Source organism: Callospermophilus lateralis, chromosome 13 (assembly GCF_048772815.1).
Source record: "Callospermophilus lateralis isolate mCalLat2 chromosome 13, mCalLat2.hap1, whole genome shotgun sequence".
NCBI classification, from domain to species: domain Eukaryota; kingdom Metazoa; phylum Chordata; class Mammalia; order Rodentia; family Sciuridae; genus Callospermophilus; species Callospermophilus lateralis.
Window position 1 is genome coordinate 50,208,870 of NC_135317.1, and position 19,485 is coordinate 50,228,354.

At 37.2% G+C, this 19,485-nt stretch overlaps 1 protein-coding gene across 8 annotated transcripts in view; it reads left to right on the plus strand.

The window, feature by feature from the left end:
* The window catches only part of Bend7 (BEN domain containing 7), a 99,999-nt gene that overhangs the window by 36,268 nt on the left and 44,246 nt on the right, over positions 1 to 19,485 (plus strand). For 7 of the 8 annotated variants that reach the window (XM_076831411.1, XM_076831412.1, XM_076831418.1 and 4 more), the window contains one exon: positions 8,784 to 9,009. In XM_076831411.1, the coding sequence (XP_076687526.1) occupies positions 8,784 to 9,009 (226 nt within the window). The remainder of the gene's footprint in view (positions 1 to 8,783; positions 9,010 to 19,485) is intronic. The other variant, XM_076831417.1, reaches the window with a different exon arrangement.

The window sequence follows — 19,485 nt, forward strand, 5'->3', positions numbered from 1 at the left end:
TACTGTCCAGAGATAGTGCTCCTGGGCATTCATGAGGCTAGCCTGGGGTGGGACATTGACTCCCCAAAATGAAGGGACCATCAATACCAAGGCACCCAAATTTAGGTGCCTTTCTAGTCTTCTATTATATCTTAGCTGTGAGGCTTTTAGAAATTGTTAGAAGAGGAAATAATACCTATCATCTACAAGAATTGTGTATTTTAAGATGAACTCTCAGAAGTATGCAGGATTGGGAGATCAGGTCCAGAGTCATAGGATGGGCAAGTGGTTCATTGTTGATAGATCAGCTGTCTGACTGGCTCTAGTAAAAGCAGGATGAGGCCAGAGATTGAAAGCCCTGATGCCATGCTGAGGCCTTCAGCCTTCATCTTATGGGCACTAGGGAGCCAGTGCAAGTTTCCAATAGAGGAATATCCTGCCTGTGTTTTAGAAGAGTAACCAGAACAGTGTTGTGGATGGCAGAAAGGCAGAGAGAGGGAATACTAGCATCAAGGGGAGCAGGGGATGATCACAGTTGTCAACCAGGGAAGAGGCTGTGATGGTCTGGCAAGAGCAGGGACCCTGAAAGAAAGCAAAACGTGAGCTCAGGAGGAGGGACTTTCACTGGAGTGAAAACCCTAGATTTTTACCTTGAAAAACTGGGTTGGTTACTCATTGGTACTGCCAACTTTAACTGAGAGAGAGAAATAAGAGCAGAAACTAGCTTTCTGTTCTGGAAAGCAAAGAGAGTGAGTTAAGTGTCCTCAAAATGTTTCTAGACACAAAGTGCACAGAAGAAAGATTAGTGCTAGGAGCAATGGAAAAATGAACATCACACCTATGCTTTGTTGCTTTCTTTAATGTATATGTGTATGTGTGTGTGTGTGTGTGTGTGTGTGTGTGTGTGTGTATGTTTTTAGTTATTGATGGAACTTATTTTATTCATTTATTTATATGCAGTGCTGATACTTGAACCCAGGGCCTCACACATGTGAGGTAAGCACTCTACCACTGAGCTACAACCCCAGCCCCTTTATTACTTTCTTCATAAAAAAAAAATTACTGTGAATTTTTAAAAATTCAGCATATTAAGTTACCTTTTTAACACTGGGACTTGTACTGCTACACAAATACAAATGCACATAGCCATGGCACAAACACCAATGTGAGGGCCACATGGAGCTGTAGATGATGGCAGGTGGCTCAGGTCTTCTGCCTGGAAGCAATTGTTTTGAGCACTAAATAAGCCATAGAATATAGGAAAATCCTGGGGCTGGGGTTGTGGCTCAGTGGTAGAGCGCTTGCCTAGCATGCATGAGGTACCACGTTCGATCCTCAGCACCACATAAAAATAAATAAATAAAATAAAGACATTGTGTCCATCTACAACTAAAAAAATATTTTTTAAAAAAAGGAATATGGGAAAATCATATTGCAGTGCCTGGCACATAAAATGTTATTTTCTTAATCTGCAGTTATGAAAATATAACCGCATTTTATTAAAGATAAAATACACTTATGAAACATTGGGTCTATACTTGGCTTTAATTAGAACCTTGGCTTTAATTAGAACTCTTCAATTTAACTGCCATTTGCTTGTTCTTAATACCTCTACCCACCCACTCACCTTTAGGGTTCTAATCTGATCTGAACACTCCTCCTTTATAGAACTTTTCTGTACTCTTTTGTAATTATTTACATGATTTTCTATCCTTCTACCCCAGCTTCTCAAGAATAGAAACTAGATAATATAAATAGTCATAATATTCATGTCCCATCCTATGTTAAATAAACGATGTCATTTATCCCTACTCTTAAGAGATATTCTTACTGTCCTCCTCACAGAACCTGTACAAATTCATACCCAGAAGACATAGTGCTGGTTCCCAAGCCAAGTCTGTCATCTGCTCTTGTCCCTGCATGAAAGATAATTTTTTCTAAGCACATTTTAGCACAGTTTTTGTATATTATGAGCACTCAGGAACTGTTTGTGAGGTGATCGTTACATGAAAGAGAACCACCATGCTACACTGTGGCTGTTTATTCTGCTTACTTGGAAATTTCTTGGGGAGAAATGAATGGTTAAGGCTGTGAGTCAGGCTGCTGGCTTAGATTCTCAGCTCTGCAACCCTGAGCAAGGGAATCTGCCCCTTCCCTCAGATTTCTCCCTGTAAATCAAGAATAATTATAACAATGCTCATCTCATAGAGTTGGCCTGTTGGAAGAAGTAAATGAAGCCATCTGTATAAAGCACTTAGAACAGTGCCTGGCACATTTGAAGCTCTCCATAAGTTTTGGTTTTTCTTTTTTATCCTTAACAGTTCTATCTAATTAAACTTACCTGTATGTATGAATAAACAGATGCATGTGAACAAATCGTGTTTTAAAAAGGAAATAGCCAAAAGTATTTCTCTTTAAGAGCAGGATTATTTGAACCTTTTTAAATTAGCACATTAAATACAATGCAAACCTAAATTACAAAGAATCAAACCAAATTTTACACTTAAATACAATATTTAACTCTTTATTTTTCTCATGATCATACAACCCATGGCAGTTGTTCCTTTCTTAGTGACAGTTTTTTAATGTATATTGATTTGATTTTTCAGGTCAGATATACCTGGTGTATGTTAGCTTTATTGTTTTTCTTTATAAATTCTTTTTTATTTGTTCTTTTTAGTTATACATGATTTATTGTTTTTTTTTTTTTAGTATGACTTCTTTTTTTCTTTTGACTTTGGTGAGAGACTTAGATCAACTTTAAAAAATATTTTCATAATAATTTTTAGTAATAGAAAATGTCAGGCTAGGGATGTACCTTAGTGGCATAGCATTTACCTAGCATGTGCAGGTCCCTAGGTTCAATCCCCAGCAACACACACACACACACACACACACACACACACAAAATGAATAAATAAATAAATAATGTTTATCTGTTTGTTGTAATTACTATATTTTCCAGTAACCCTAGATCACAGAAACTTAAGTTATCAGAATATAAATCTATGAATATTCATTAAAGATGTTTTTGTTAATAATCATTTGTATCATTCTTCTTAAAATATATAATTTAAAATGCATTTGTGTTTTCCATATAAATAGCTGCTGGATTCAGAATCTGTTTTTAAGTATCTTCTTAGCCTAACAAGACAAAATGATCTGCTAGGATAGAGTAGGGTAAATCAAGCCGCAATTTTTCATTTATTTATTGGTACATTGAAACCAAGGCAATATATGTGGAGAGTGCAGGGTTTGGGCACAATCTGCTTGGGTTCAAATTCTTGCTTCATTATGTGAAATGATGGGTGATCTTAAACAAGTTACTTAACTTTTAGAACCTTAGTTTTTGTATCTGCAAATTGGGAATAATAGTGGTAGTTTCTTCATGGGGTAAGAATTAAATTAGGAAATCCGTGAAATGTATGTTAAAGTAGGGCCTGGAATATAGTAAGTAGCAAATAAATGTTAATCATATCACAATTTTCTAGGTCACACTGAAATGAATGAAAAGTCTTTGTCCTTGAAAGGAGCACATGGAGAGAATTTCACAAATAGTAGTTACAGTATCATAGGATGAAGCTCTAATACAGGCAGCCAGAAAGTTTCCTGGGAACTAGGAAGAGCAGGACCTCTCTGCCTGGAGGGTCAAGGACAAACTCTTAGAGTGGACATCTTCTTGGAGGAGCAGTTTTAGCAGAGTTCTGAAGAAACCAGATCACAGCGATATAACTTTATGTGTTATCCATTTGGCTCAAATATCTTAACATAAGTCAAGCCCTAGTCTTCAGAGTCATTAATTTATTACCTGAGAAGGAAAAAGCTAAACACATCTCTGAAAGACTTTGGCAACTTTCATTATGCAAGTGCATGAAGAAACTTTCAAGAGACCAAATTGTATTGTCTCTTGCAAAATTCAATTCTTACATCCACCACAATTTTATGAAAGAAAAGAATTAGTTTTTTAATGATTTCCATAATTTTTATCTTATTCAACATTAAGTATATGCTAGTATGTAGTACAGGTTATGTTTACTGTTTCAAGGACTTTTAGCCAAGCATTCTTTACTTAATATAGAGCATCCACCTTACAAAGTTGATCTTGATATGGTATATCCAGCAAGCTTCTGCTCCATCCATGAAGGGTTCTCAGCCCAGCACAGCCTCAGGCCATACCTATTTTGAGTTATAGTCACTGGGCCAACCAGAGCAGGCCTGCCTTTGAGTCTCATTGGCCATGTTCTTGGCTAGCATTTAATAAATGGTAATAGAAAGTCTACCTGGATCAGGCCTGATTTATTAGAAACAATTTTAGGTTTTCCCAAATATAAACAGATCAAATTTATGAGCAAAATAAAATCAATTACAAATTTTTGTGTGTTTTTAAATTATTCTTTTCATTAGCTGAAGCTCATTTTCCTAGGAACATAGATAAATAAATAGTAAGTGAGCATCATTGTATGATGATAAACAGAAAGACTAAATTCACATCCTTTAAACATTCTTATCAATCCTCTTATCCATCTTGCAGTGTAAAAATCAGTCTTATTCATCAGTCTCTGCCTCCATCTCTATAGTTTTCTTTCAGGTTTCAGTCCTGAGCCAGTCTGAGACTTAACTAGCCAGCCAGGTTTGCCTTCCTAATCCTGAAACCCCATGGTCTCATGCAGACAACTTCATGTATGTCCTGTAAGTGTGGGGGTATTGAAAGCTGTATGTATAATTTATTAATTTGCAATTGAAAATCTAGGTCTAATGCCTAGCATGAATGTTTATTCATTTCTTTTTACTCTTCTAACTAATGACTATATGTAGTTTTATATGAACTTTACTATAATTTTGAATTAGTAATATAAAATAGCCTAGTCAAGCACAAGAGCACACAATATAATCCCAGCTATTCAGAGTCTAAGGCAGGAGGATCACAAAGTCAAGACCACCCTGTCCCAAAATAAAAAATTTTAAAAATAAAAAGGCTAGGGATGTATCTTAGTGGTAGAATATTTCTTGGTTCAATCCCCAGTGCCACAACAAAACAAAATAGTATATAGGGGAAGTTTCTCCCTGTGTGATTAATTTGTATGGTATCCTTAAAATTGTCTTGTTTTTCTTTAGATTACATAGGCAGTCACATGATATGCTCATAGGAACTTGAGGGGCATGGATCTCTCACCCAAACTACTTCTTAACCCCAATTACTTGTAAGCAAAGGGAGACCACAACTGAAATGTAAGAAGCAAAATAGTGGGCAGGCCTGGAGCCAAGGATATTTTGAAGAGTCATTAGGACAATATGCAGTTTTTTCCTCCATCTTCTCCAAAAGTAAACTGTGATACCACTGGATAAGGAAAAGGCAGCATCTATACATTATTGTGCTTATGCTTAGGCACCCCAATAATCAAAGCATACTCAAAAATCCAGACTTATAGTGAGAACTCAGAGATTCAACCCCTTAAAATGATGACTGTGTTGTGAATTGTGCCCCATAATCGGGATGTAATCTTTTTAAAGATCATATTACCACAATAATCAGTAGAATCTACGGAGTATCAAATAGTGAATCTGTCAAGGGAAGTTTAGTTTTTAAAATGATAGTCATTTGGAATAGTGTTCATTTATGTCATAACTATCTTTAGTAAGCAGAGAAACCTCATTTAAACTACCACCAGTAAACAAAAAGAAAAGATGTAGTTATGCAATTAAAGGGTTTTAATCTGTTTTTAACTATGTATGTGAAGCTGTAGATCATGTTTCAAAAAAATAAAGCCATCCCCCACCCCCAGCTTTATTTTAGAAATCGGTGCTTTGTGGCACCTGACAGACATGTTTAGTGCTCAGTAACTGCCTGCCAAGAACTCTAAACAGGAGGCAGGCCAGGAAGAGCAGGAGGGGTAGAGCTTAGCTACCTTTGCCCTTGCTGCTGCAGGCTGCTGTGCAGCTAATCAGACTATTTACACCTCTGTAAGGTGCTTGCAGGTGGATGAGTTCATGTCCCTTGATCTGGAAAGAACAGTTGAAAATAACAATATCAGTCTGGCAGTAGAAACTGGAACACAAAGTAGTGACAGCTTCTGCCCTGAATGGTACCTTAGAAATCACAGTGCAGTTATGATGCTGTAGGAAGACTCGGCCCCACGAAAACCTCCAGATATTTAGTTTTAAGAGTTGAAACAGATGCACAAATAACAACTATACCACAGTCTCCTAAATCTTAGCTTCAAGACCCTGTTAAAATGCTGTCCCATCTCTTTCTTTACCCCTGAGCCCCCTTTCCATTGCTCCCCCAAGCAGCCAAGTCCTGCCTGATGCTAGCAGCAACAGTACTTGCTCTGTATCTCTCTCACAGTATTCCTCACTTTCTACTTTGCATGATAGGTACCTATGCATAAGTCTGCAATATAAAGCCAGCTTGAAATTCCTCCCGCAGAGGATGCTCAACGTGCAGGTATTGAGTCAGGCATTACAGTCTTCTCCAAGCAATCTCCTGCTGGAGGGAGCACATGAACCCTTCTAAGAAGACATGGGTGGTGTATACCCAGCTATCGCATGACAGACTTGCAAGCCCACTTCCTTTATACAGGGACAAGGGAGCTCTGAATCAGCACTAGTCGTTTTGAATGAATTCTTACATAGCGCTTTGTTTATTCTGACAAATAGCTATTGGACACTGGGTGCTTGGCACGCTGAATACAAAAGAGAGCTCATCCTGATGAGAACACAAACTCCCTATTAAATAAGGTGCCATGAACATATTTCATAGAAAATACCATCAATGCATGAAGAGGGAAGTGACTAGTTCTGCCTGGCAGCTCAGTTGGGTCAGTGTTTCTAAAGTCTGAGTCCAAGTCCGACAGGACGAATCAAAGGGGAAGTTCTGGGAGTCTCAGCAATCAGGTGGCTAAATTTTAAGCACCTGACTGGTGGTATGAGACTAAACTGAGGTTTATAGGAATGAAACAAGTTGGAGTCCTTCCTGTTACTTTCTTGCAATTTAAGAGCTTCTGTAATACCTCAGACCTTCAAATAGCTGTGAGATTTGGATATTTTTAATGGTTTCCATATGATCTAGGAGCACTTAGCAAAAATCGGAGAAGAGTTCATTTAGAATCAAAGTTCATAGGATATGAAAAATTCTGCTGATGTCTAAACTTCACCTCAGCTTATGCTGGAAAATTCAGTCCTAATATTTCCACATTGAATCATTACATATATTTCTTGAGTGCCTCATTTGTGCCATCCTTATACTAGGAGTTAGTATTCAGCCTCCAGCTCCCATCAAGCTCCTCCACAGACCTTTGACCAGCAAGCAGCAAGATGCAAAAGGCAGGGGGAAACCCTGACAGCACTGTTTTTACAGTGACATTTGCCAAGCATTTAGAAACCAAACATTGAATGGCAAACAAAGCAGAGGAATGAGATGACTTTCTGGGTAATCCAGTCAAAAATTCCATGTTAGGGAGACAGGGTCCAGATGCCTTCCTAAGTCATCCGAATAATCTAGGCTGAGCTCTGAGCATCTTTTATTTTGTAGTGTGCTAGGCATTTTGAAAACAGTATGACAAACAAAAATAATAATTCATATTTTCCAGGACAGAAACTAATCTAAAATCCTCACATTTTTAATGTGATTTAGAAAAATTTAAAGTCATGCTAGTTTTACAAAACAACAAGTAAAAGATCATAAGAATGAACTTTGAAAGTATATACAACTGAATATATTATTTTTTAATAAAAATTACCAGTTGCATTTCTTCATTTTAAAATTATCATTTTAAAGCTGTCATGTTATAACCAACAATGAATGACTTAATAGTTTAGATTTTGACTCATGAATTTATTGAGTGTGTACTATATGCCAGACCTTAGAAATACAAAGTACAGTGTAATAAATACATTAATATGCTATGTCAGATGCCCAGTGGTAACATAGCTACCTCCATGACATGAAGAAGATAGAAAAGGCTTTGGAAAGGAAATAGTGTATGCCAGTCGCAAGATGACAAAACAGGTTTTAAACATCCGTGGTGTGCTGATAGAGAATGTAGTATGTGTCTGGTTTGTATGATATACTCCAAGCTGAAAGGCACCTCAAGGGTCTTCTGATCCTGTATCCCTGTCTTATGGCTGGTGCATTGGTTTTTCAGGGTCCTCTGGGATATAACTTCAGCTTTTCCTCCTGAAAGTAGGGGTGGGGAGTGGATTGAAATGGCCTGGAAACCTGCTCATTATTTTTATTTGTATATCAGATTACATAAAATTCTCATTGGGTTAAAAAAAAATAGTTCCACAGCTAACTCCCTGACATAGTAGAAAGAGGACAAGCCCTGTGGAGTAGTCTCATATTTGTGATCTCAGGTGAAAGAAATTAAATTATTTAATGTATAAGATAGTAATGCACCGAGCACATCTGAATTGTGTTTGTCATTTTTATCATGATCTTTTGGGGCCTTAGTTCCTTTGTTTACAAAATTAATGAGGGTGTTTCATATAGAAGGCTTGACCCTTAGTTCTAGAATTAACATGATTTTGTGATTCTCTCTTAATGATGTGTAAGAACAGGAATACTTTCTCAGTATACTTCTCTCTCTTGCTTTTGATGAGACAGTACTGGAATCTTGTTTTGTGAACTATAACTGGTGATTGGTTTTAGAAAGTACACATTCTGGCACACTAAGCTGAGGCTGTGTCATACACATGATATGGACATTTCCGCTATGAGCTACGATGGTTTTTGTTGCACTTTATGCCCAAAGTCAAATGCTTCAAATTTTGCTTTTAATGAAATATTTCTCTTCTTTTGGTAGCCAGAAGTGCAACTTGCTGAAGGCTTTGATGTGTTTATGCCTAAGTCTCAGCTGGACTCTATACTGTCAAACTACACTCGCTCAGGAAGCCTTCTGTTTAGAAAACTGGTGTGTGCATTTTTTGATGACAAGACTTTGGCTAACTCCTTACCCAATGGGAAGAGGAAAAGAGGACTCAATGACAACCGGAAAGGACTAGACCAAAATATTGTGGGTGCAATAAAAGGTTGGTCTACATCATTTCATTTTTTGGATTCTTTGTTGTGTTTTGCCTTCATTCCATAAAAATGTAGCTGAGATTATAATAAACTAAGTAGAAGCTAATTTAATTTGCCCTTGCACCTTACCCACTGGCATGGCTCTTGGGTATGCACCTTACAACTCCCAACCTCAGATACCTCTAGAAAAATATGGTATTTTAAGGTGATGATAATTGTTAAAATAATATTTTAAGAGCCAATTTGATCTGCTGCAGAACAAAAAAGTGCTTGTTTTGACTTTTAAAATGGAAGTATTTTTGTTTTCAGTACATTTCTAAGGACTCCATCAATATATGATTTAAACTTAAGTTATTAGGTGTATATAAGAATAAAGCTATCTATCACGTGTTAAAGTAAGTAAGACATTTCTCTCCAAAGTTCAGAAGCTACATTACCAGGCCATTGCATCTAAAGACATTTTAAATCTAAGTAAAGCCACACACTGTTGCTCTCCACACATTCCTAGCCAAATCTGCTCCCTCTTGTTTTATGACAGAAAGTCATGCCACCTACATGGAGAGACCACCCTGGGTCTCCCCGCTGTACCTCCTTGAAGTATATGTATTCCATGGTGTTTCAACAGCCTTGTGGGTTCATGGACATGTCTCCATCTCTGTCTAGTTCCACATCCTAGACCTAGTTCTTCACTGTACAGTGTCCTTATTCAGGACTCTGATAACATAACTTTAGGAAATAGAAGTATTTAAATGTTGTTAACAAAAACGATGTATACAGCTGTACACATATCAAGTTTGAAGTCAGCCTTAGCAACTTAGTGAGGCAATTAGCAACTCAGTGAGACCCTGTCTCTAAATAAAAATAAAAAAGGGCTGGGGATGTGGCTCAGTGGTTAAGCACCCCTGGGTTCATTCTCCAGTGATAAATAAATAAATAAACAAACAAACAAACAAACAAATTAAATGGAAACAAAGTGTCAAATTTAAACAAAACTACCATGAAAATGAAATTTTGAATAAGTCCTTAATTAAAAGTTGAATAGCTGATAAGGATATTCTTAACTGACTTAGTTCTGCATTGTCAGGGCTTGTGAGTGGGACTGACTCAGAGAGCCTTCCCTGTCCTCTCCTCTTGCCCATTAGTTTGCAAAATGAGTAATTGAATTTAATAGTACTTAAAGGATACTTGGAAACTCACAATTAACTTTACAAAATAATTCGAATTTTAAATGGAGTTAGCAAGTACCAGACACCCTTTGTTCATGGCCAGAAGGACATAAGCCTTCATTAACAGGAAATTTCTCATGCTCCATCAGAATTTTTTCATTTAAAGTGGCAGCTGAGTTGTATTAAATAAGAAAAGCTACAGAGATATCACAATCTTGGCCATTTATGAAAAGAATGATTCAGCTCGAAGTGACACTAAAAACAAGATTACAGAATTTGAAAAACGGTCAATGATGTAACTAGGACTTGCTGAAATGAAGAAGGATCCATTTCCATTTAAACAGGCTGGGCTTTCTCAGAACATGAAGGTCAAGGCTGTTGATGCTTCTCTGAAATGCAGTCAGGAATTGTTTTAGTTGTCTCTTCCTACCTACTTACCTTTCTTTCTTTCTTTCTTTCTTTCTTTCTTTTCTTTCTTTTTGGGGCAGTATTTTAGCATTATGAAAGTATTTGAAATTAGGAACTATGACCCTATTCCATTTTAATGATGTAGAAAAGCTACCTTCATAATAGATGGTAATGAAATAGATCGTTACAAGTAGACTAATAGAGAGGTTTATTCCACTGTTTCAGACTGGACATTATACAAGAGTTTGAAAAAGTGAATTATAAACAAATAGAGATTGTGCCTTAATTTTTTCACAGCCCTATTCCTGATAGAAATAAAAACAGCAGTGAGGCCTCTACTCCTAATACCTAATAAAGCCAATTATTCAAATCAAAGAGCTCAAAATTTCCATATGCTTCTTTTATTGTTGAGTTAAATCTATCATTAAAATTCTATTAGGAAAATATAATAACTTGAAAACAGACAGAAATCTATCCCTAAATAGCCAATAGCCTTAATCAATAAATATTTTATGTTCATTTGTTCCCTTGTTATGTTTATTCATAGACATATTTTCATTTTGTTTTTTTTTCTCCTGACTACACAAATAATTTATGCTTATAAAATACCAGGCATAAAAAAATATAGAAAACTTAAAGACCTCCATAATCTCATACTTCAGAGGTTACCCTGGACTTTCTTATTGTCCTTATTCAGAGTATGAATGTGATATCAGGGTCGTCTGCCTTATGACACAGACCCTCCATGAAGAACTCAGTTGTCGTGAATCTATTCCCTGGCAATTTTATAGGCTAGGGGCATCAGCTCAGATCACAGAAGCATAACTGGAGGGTGATGCCACAACCAGACAGACTTGATCACAGGCTAGCACCATTCTTGGGGCCAATTTGTGTGTGTGTGAGTGTGTGTGTGTGTGTGTGTGTGTGTGTGTGTGTTCCCCTGCCCCCGTGAAGAAGTTCTACTAAGTGTCTGCTCTCACTGTGTTTCTAGGCATTCATGTGTCTTTGCACATAGTGAATTAGTATACTTTTTGTCTTGCTAACCTGCCTGTTAGTTTATTTCAGACTCAACTGAATCCTCATGGAGTGGAGGGAAGTTTTTCCCTCCCTTACACACTTCACAAGAACTGGTTTTCCATAAATACATGTTGGGTGAACAAGTAAGCATAGGGTTTATTTTTCATCTTGATATAATGAGTGTGATGCAAATGTCTATCCTCATGTCTTCTTATAATTAATTTGAAAAAAAATCAAAACATTGTTGTAAATTTCTACTAGTTAAATTGCCAATGAAAGTAAAACAAGTAGAAACCAAGATTGAGTATAAATTTGAATACAATTATCTTATTCCCTAATACATTTTCCTTTGTCATATTTTCTCTAACTACAGGTTTATTAACCCACATATGACAATGTAAAGTGATTTTTGGAAGTAGCCATTAATTATAGGTCTTATAGAATAACTATACTCAGTTTAACAGTAAAGATATAAAAAGAAATTCATCTTCCTGATCCAAATCTTTTTCTTTTGGAAAAGAGATAAAATGTTTTTTCTACATAATAGTGCCAAGGCTATCTACTGCACACTTGAAAAACATTTTGTAAATATATTCTTTCTTACTCCACCTTTTATGAGATAGTACCCCAGTAGTATATTTATTTGACAAGTCCACTTACCTAGGAACAGAAGACTGGTTAATTTTATAAAATCTCCCATGTAAAAATAACAAATGGTACTTGATTTTGTTTCAAACAAGGGTGATTAGATTGGTTAAAACAATAGTGGGGAAAAAAGATGAATGAAAATCTATAAAATGCTTATAAATAGGAAGAGAAATGCACTGAAAATAAAAGTTTAAATAAAACTTTTTGTAGTAGTAACATTCCTCATGACAGTATCTTGAAACTAAACTATAAGATTATTTGTAGATTTTTTTTTCATATAATCTCATCTTTTAATCTTTTGTAGTTACTAAAACTCAGTGGTAATTTATTAAAAATTTATTTGTAATTATGACCCAAGGTCTTACTGATGAAAGGATACTTAATGAGAAGCACTCACCTGAACATCTGAACTCAACTTTGGGAAGAAGTAACTTATGGTCTTGTTAAGTGAAGTCAAGTTTAACAATAAGTAAACTTGGTATCACGGATTTGATTCAGAATTTTTTGCCAGATCACAGAGAGGAGGTTAGTCCCCAGTGTGCTCACCTTGCATCATGTGGTATCTGCTGAAGCAGCGATTGGTCCACCATCTGGCTTTCACCATGACATACCTCAGTAGACTTGCAGTTTGATGTAGAGTTACTTAAATGTGACATAATCATTGACTCCCCAAATACTCTTAAAAATATAGTTTCAATAAAGAGATTTTTAGAACCCATTATGATTTTTAATTCAGCATCATAATGACTAGTTAAGAAAGTATTATTACTGTCAAACTGGACTGGAGTCTTGAATCCTCTTGCATTCAAAGGAAATTATATATGTGCGTAAGCAAAAGATCTGATTAATGGTCACTAGTTTACTTGACACAAATTGCTACTCTGTTAAGAGGTCAGCACTGATGGTCTGCCTGGATAGCCACAAAGGATCAGAACTTCTCTGGGAGGGAACACTTCTTGGCTGGTGATTACTCCAAAAATTCAAACTGGAGTGCCTAACTACATTCAATGTCACCCTCTCACAGGCTCTACAGAAATGACCACCAAAGCCTCTCATTTTATTTAAATAACTCTAGACACATGTAGGGTCACTTTTTGTCATTTTATAATACCTCTACTTTTCATTATTATTGTATAATCATCATTCATTCTCTTGGGATTTATAAAAAAAAGTAAACAGGTATTTTCTATTTAATCTCACATAGGTTTGAATTAATTGAGGTAGAGTTCATATCTGATTTATTATGTATTGATTGATAGTAATTTCTCTGTATTCTCAGAACTCCCTTTAAGCACAAGGCTAAAACATCAATTTCAATTTGAATATCCCTTCAATGTTGATGATTTTATTCCTGTTTGCAGGAGAGGACACTTCGTCTGAGAGAAATTTAAGTAAATTCATTTAACTTAAGCAGCTTGTGATAGAATCAGGATTTAATCCCAGTTCTGACTGACTCCAAAGCCATTTTTCAGCACATTTCATTTATAAAAGGAGTATTTGAAAATAAAGGCATCCTGTCTTTAAATTTCTACCTTAAAATTTAGCATTTTTTTAATTCTTTATAAATTCCAGTAGGAAGGTGACCATACTAATGTTTAAAACACCCAGTCAGTTATTGTTTGTGCAAAGAATATTCAAAGTGAATTTTTGATTAAAATATAGCTATACCTCAATTTATTTCACCAGCTTCAAGGGTAGGTCTTTTCATGAGACTCAGTCCCTTGATGCTAGAGAGAAAAATAGAAGTTTGACTTGAACTCAAAATTTCTTCCTAAAGAAGAAGGGGAAAAAAAACTTCTAAGACTCTTCCAATGCAGAGAACTTCAAGAAAGAAGCTTGGAAGCAAATACCGCATAGAGCTTATCTTCCAAAGTTGTATATAAATTAAGTTCTTATTTAGATGTTTGGCAATTGGAACCAATTGATGAATGCTTTGCTTCAAGAATCCTTTTGAGGGCTGGAGTTGTAGCTCTGTGGTAGAGCACCTACCTTTCATGTATGAGGCACTGGGTTCGATCCTCAGCACCACATAAAAATAAATAAATAAAGATATTGTGTCCATCTACAACTGAAAAAGTATTTTTTTAAAAAAAGAATCCTTTTGAAAGATAGTCATATGTCAATTTATCTGTTCATATGTTTTTGTTTTGGTTTGGTACTGGGGATTGAACTCAGAGGCACTTAATCACTGAGCCACATTCCCAGCCCTATTTTGTATTTTATTTAGAGACAGGGTCTCACTGAGTTGCCTAGCATCTCACTTTTGCTGAAGCTGGCTTTGAACTTGAAATCCTCCTGTCTCAGCCTCCCGAGCCACTGGGATTATAGGCATGTGCCACCATGCCCGGCTCTGTTTGTATTTTTAAATATTGGATCTGCCTAAAACAGAAGATAACTATATAACACCTATAAAATTACATCATACAGTTTGTCTGAGCTATTTTTGTAACTATCACCTAATTGTTGTTGTTTGTATTTTTCCACTTTTTATGGAGGGTCAGCAACATTTAAATAAGTCATGTTGAGTCTCAGCTATTCTGTATGTATAGCCCTATATTTTCAGGGCCTTTCATATTGGTTCTCATATTTTATTGTGCATCAGAAATACCTGGAGTGTTAATTAAAATTCTAGATTTTTGGGTCTCATTCTCAGAGATTGATTTAGTAGATATAGGATATTCCCAGAAATCTGAATTTTGAACAGTCAACCACAGGTGATTCTGATGCAGTTTTTCAGATCCCCCAACCACCCTAGAGAGACTCCTCCCAACTCCGATTGTAACACTTGTGATGAATGTCCACAGTGTGCCACAGCCTACTTGTGAGGCTTGGTATCCTTCAGTTGTTCTTTAAGAGCACCAGTTTCCTGAAGGCTACTCTGCTCCACTTCTATAACAAATGAGAACATCGCATTGTCTCAGTGGCCTTCATTCTTTAAACTCTGGGATTTAAGGCAATTTTCTCTTTCGCATTACACAAGAAACTGGTTTCAGATCTGCAGGCAGTGCCTCACTAGTTCTGGACTGCCTGCTTCACCAAGGTGGAAGAGGGGTGTTTCCTGACTTCTGGCTAACTTAAGGGTCACAAAATAAATGCTATTTAGTGTTCCACAGACCTTGACATTACAGTATTGAAAATGTAGTCTCCATTCTTAACCATATCTTGGCCAAAGTCTCCTTGATTGGTAAATCCAGAGCATTTGTTCAACTGACTTCTGCCATGCAGAAGACATGGTCTCTGCTGCTTTTCACATTCTGGATAAGTCATGAGAACATCCAAATCTTTGCAGTGTGTTCATTGACCTTGTTAACCTAGAAATCATCAGTAGTCATGAAGTTTCTGTTGAAAGCACAAACTTTCATTGCCCACACGCTGTGAGCTGGGAACTGGTGACATAAAGATGTATAAGGTATGGCCCCTAATCTTAAGGAATGTGCAAGCTAGTGGAGCTACAGGTATGCCAACAGTGACCCATAACACAGAACCCTGCCCCAGGACACAACAAAATAAATGTCAGATGCCTGCTATTTAACAGGTAGGAAGCACAGAGGATGTAAATCTCACCAAGGGATGTTCTCACTGAGTAGGTGACATCTGAAATAGACTTTAATGATGAGAAGTGATTAAAAAAAATGCAAAGAAAATGGGAAAAATGGCTACCTAATAATTTAATGGAGCTTAAATTCAGAAAAACAAGGGGTGAAAGCCATTTGCCTTCCGAACTATTTAAAGCCTCTACTGTTTGGTAGACTTTCAGGGCAACCTGTTTATCTTAAAGTATTTAACTTCAGGGATATAATACCAGGGAAATGGACTCAAATATAGTGCACCCCCAGGGGTTTTCAGCCAAATTTGTGCTTATTAACAGTTGTTTCTTAAAGCTGCCTAGACCCCATCCCATACCCAATAAATCAGAATTTTCTTGGGTTTGGGACCACAGTGAGTCTAATGCCTGTCCCTGCTTCATTGCTGGTCTTCCTTAAGCTCAGAAAAGGAATCTCATTTTCCTCAAACTTCCATCTATTTGCTACGTAAGGGATGAGTAAGAATGTGGAAATTTAATAGAAAGGAGGTGACTTTTATTGATCCTTCTTGAGCCCTTCACATAATGAGTAGAAACCAGTACTGGATTAACTTCAAAGACAAAATTCTAATTCCCAGTTACTGAATTCTCACAAAACCTTCATTGTAACACAAATGTACTGTAAGGGTTGACAAAAACATCCTCCTGCCAAAAGAGATAAGTTTCTGTAGCATAAATAGGGCCACTGCAGCCTGATCACAACACACAGTATAATGGGCACCATCACCATTGTCAACATTGTCACTTTGTATATTTATTATGACATTGCTCAGCAGATGAAAGCAAAGTGTCTTGAGAAAGGGCACCTTTCTTATCTGCACAGTGGTGCCATATGGGCTAGCTGTGGCCTTGAAAACAGAAAGCAGTGTTTTCCACATAACTCACCTCCTTTGTATTTAACTCTCTGAATTGTCTGGCTGATTTGAGACGCTCACCAGCATCCTAAGGTAATGCCTCATCCTCCTGCTTTCTCCTTTTGTAGGGAAACAGGATTGTATACTAAGGGCAGAACTGGTCAAAAAAAAACCCTATATTCCCTGTAGTTTTTTGCTGGAACCTACAATTGGCTTCAACAATCCAGCAAATGTTTCAATTCAGTTCTGTAAGCTGCCTCATACAAGGTATATATCAAAAATGTGAAAAACTCAGAAATTGGTATTTGCTAGTATTTCTGTCCTTAAAATCCATACACAAATGATCATGGAACCTTTGTAGTCACAGTAATAACTGTGACTGTCAGCTTCCAATAAGAAAACCTCTTAAAAACCCATAGAACTTTATTTAAAATTGAATTGAAAACTCTCATCAATTTTTTTAAAGAGAAAGAATTTTAATATTTATTTTTTAGTTATCGGCGGACACAACATCTTTCTTTGTATGTGGTGCTGAGGATCGAACCCGGGCCGCACGCGTGCCAGGCGAGCGTACTACCACTTGAGCCACATTCCCAGCACCAACTTTCATCAATTTTGACTGCCTCCAAGACTCTCTTGCATAAGAGCAAACATGGCTGCATCTGTCCTGAAAAAAGCACCTTTAGTAGAGCTTCCACCTTTTGAATTCAGTCAGGTCTTCCCACTGGCTGCTCCCTGTAGTTTTCTGTTACAGTGACTGTTTCCAGATTGTGTTTCATGCATCCTTCTCTGGGTTATCTTTTGACTGCTCTCCATGGTCAGCTCATGGTATTTCTCAGAAACATTTTTATATTCAACCTTAGCATCCTCTCATCAACCCTGCCATTTTGATGGGAGTAAGTCTAACGTTCATTATTTTAAGTACCTCCCTCTGCACCCCTCTATGTCACCACATTTACCTTTTAAATTGGCTTAGCCAGGTACCAGTAAGAGGGGGCAGATACCACGTATAAATGTGGACAGAACCAGGTGCAGTGGCACATGCCTCTAATCCCAGCTACTCAGAAGGCTGAAGCAGGAAGATTGCAAGTTGGAGGCCAGCCTCAATAATTTAATGAGACCCTGCCTCAAAATAAATAAAAAGGGTTGGGGATATAGCTCAGTGGTAAAGAACCTATGGATTCAATCCCCAGTACCAAGGGGGCAGGGAGGAAAAAAGAGAAATACGGGAACTCCTACTTTCTATAGGAGCTAGTCAAATAAGCTAGTTACTTTGGGGCATAAGACATGCATGACATTGTGATTTAATCACAAGGTTCTTGAAAAGTCAACTGTGATGTTCATTACCCAGACACACAATCCCCTTGAATGTGGCAGAGGTCTTCTGTTACTAGTACTCCCTTGTAACCTCGTTATTTTTAGCAGAGGCATCAACAGTCTCCCATCCTTCAATTTTGTAAACCCAGAATCACCTTCAATGCATTTTTTTCTCCCCAGTTAATCCTGCTTCATTACCCAACCCTGTCAATTCTTTGTGTGTCCTTCTTCACATTCTTTACTCTTCATCTTCTCTGACCTCATCCAGCTGCTCATCTCTATATCCTTAAAAGTTCTGCAAAAACCTCAAAATACACTTTGTCTCTCCTTTCCTCCTGCAAGTTTAAACTATATGCTAATAGCCAAGCAACATTTATAAAACCAAATTTTGTGACATAATTTTCCTACTTACCTCCTCTTTGCCCAGTAAATCACATCTAATCTTTGCCCTTTTCCAGCCTCCCTGAAACTTGACTTCTCCCTTCTTTCTCCCAGAGCTTCCTACCAGGTGAACCAGCTCAGTGTTGGTACTGTTCCTCAATCCTCACATACACCTGAGTTTTGACTTTGAGTTCTGCTCTTCTCCCCAGGGCTGTGATCCTCTTCTCTCACCCCTCTTTCTATACAAACCCAACTCATTCTTCCTGGCCCAAGCCTCAACCTACACTGATTGCCTCTTTCCCTAAATTCCTGTAGTGCTTATTAACTCTGTATGGTTCAGCCATAAGTCTTAACCCTTTGCTTTGCTATTAATGTTTTATGTGGAGGATGACCATATCATTTTTTAGAGTAACAATGGTGCTGTTAGGGCTGGTGTTGTGGCTCCAGAGGTAGACCCTACCACTTCTATAGTTGACTTTTCAAGAACTTTGTGATTAAATCACAATGCCATGTTTGAGTTATGCCGCAAAGTAACTAGCTGACCTAGCATGAGTGATGCACTAGATTCGATCCTCAGCACCACATAAAGTAAAATAGACATTGTGTCCACCTATAACTAAAAAATTTTTTAAAATAAAAAAATGGTGCTGTTAATAATTTCATTGGCAAAATTGGCATTTTAAATGTGAACCATCCCCAGAAAATTAGAATATATGGTAATCCTGTTTACATTTGAGCATCTTTTCTCCCTTATAATAAAACTATGTTCCTATGGGCGAAGAACATGTTGTATATTTGCTTGTAAATTTCTTGGCACCTGAGACAATGCCACGCAACATGACTAATGATCAGTAAATACAGGAACAAATGAAAGAGGGAGGGACAGAATCAAGCAGCCACTTTATCTTCCCCCAAAAAGTAGTTTCTTAAAAATTAAAAACAACTCCATCACACTGGATGTGTAGAGGGCATGGCAACAGGACGGTGGTACAACTTCCCCAGGACAAGTTGGAAAGGGCAGCTGGAATTCCAGAAGGCAGGATCTGAGTTTGAAAACTGGCAGACCAGATGATGTATAGTGGTCAAGGACAGTACAAATCTAGGGGTCAA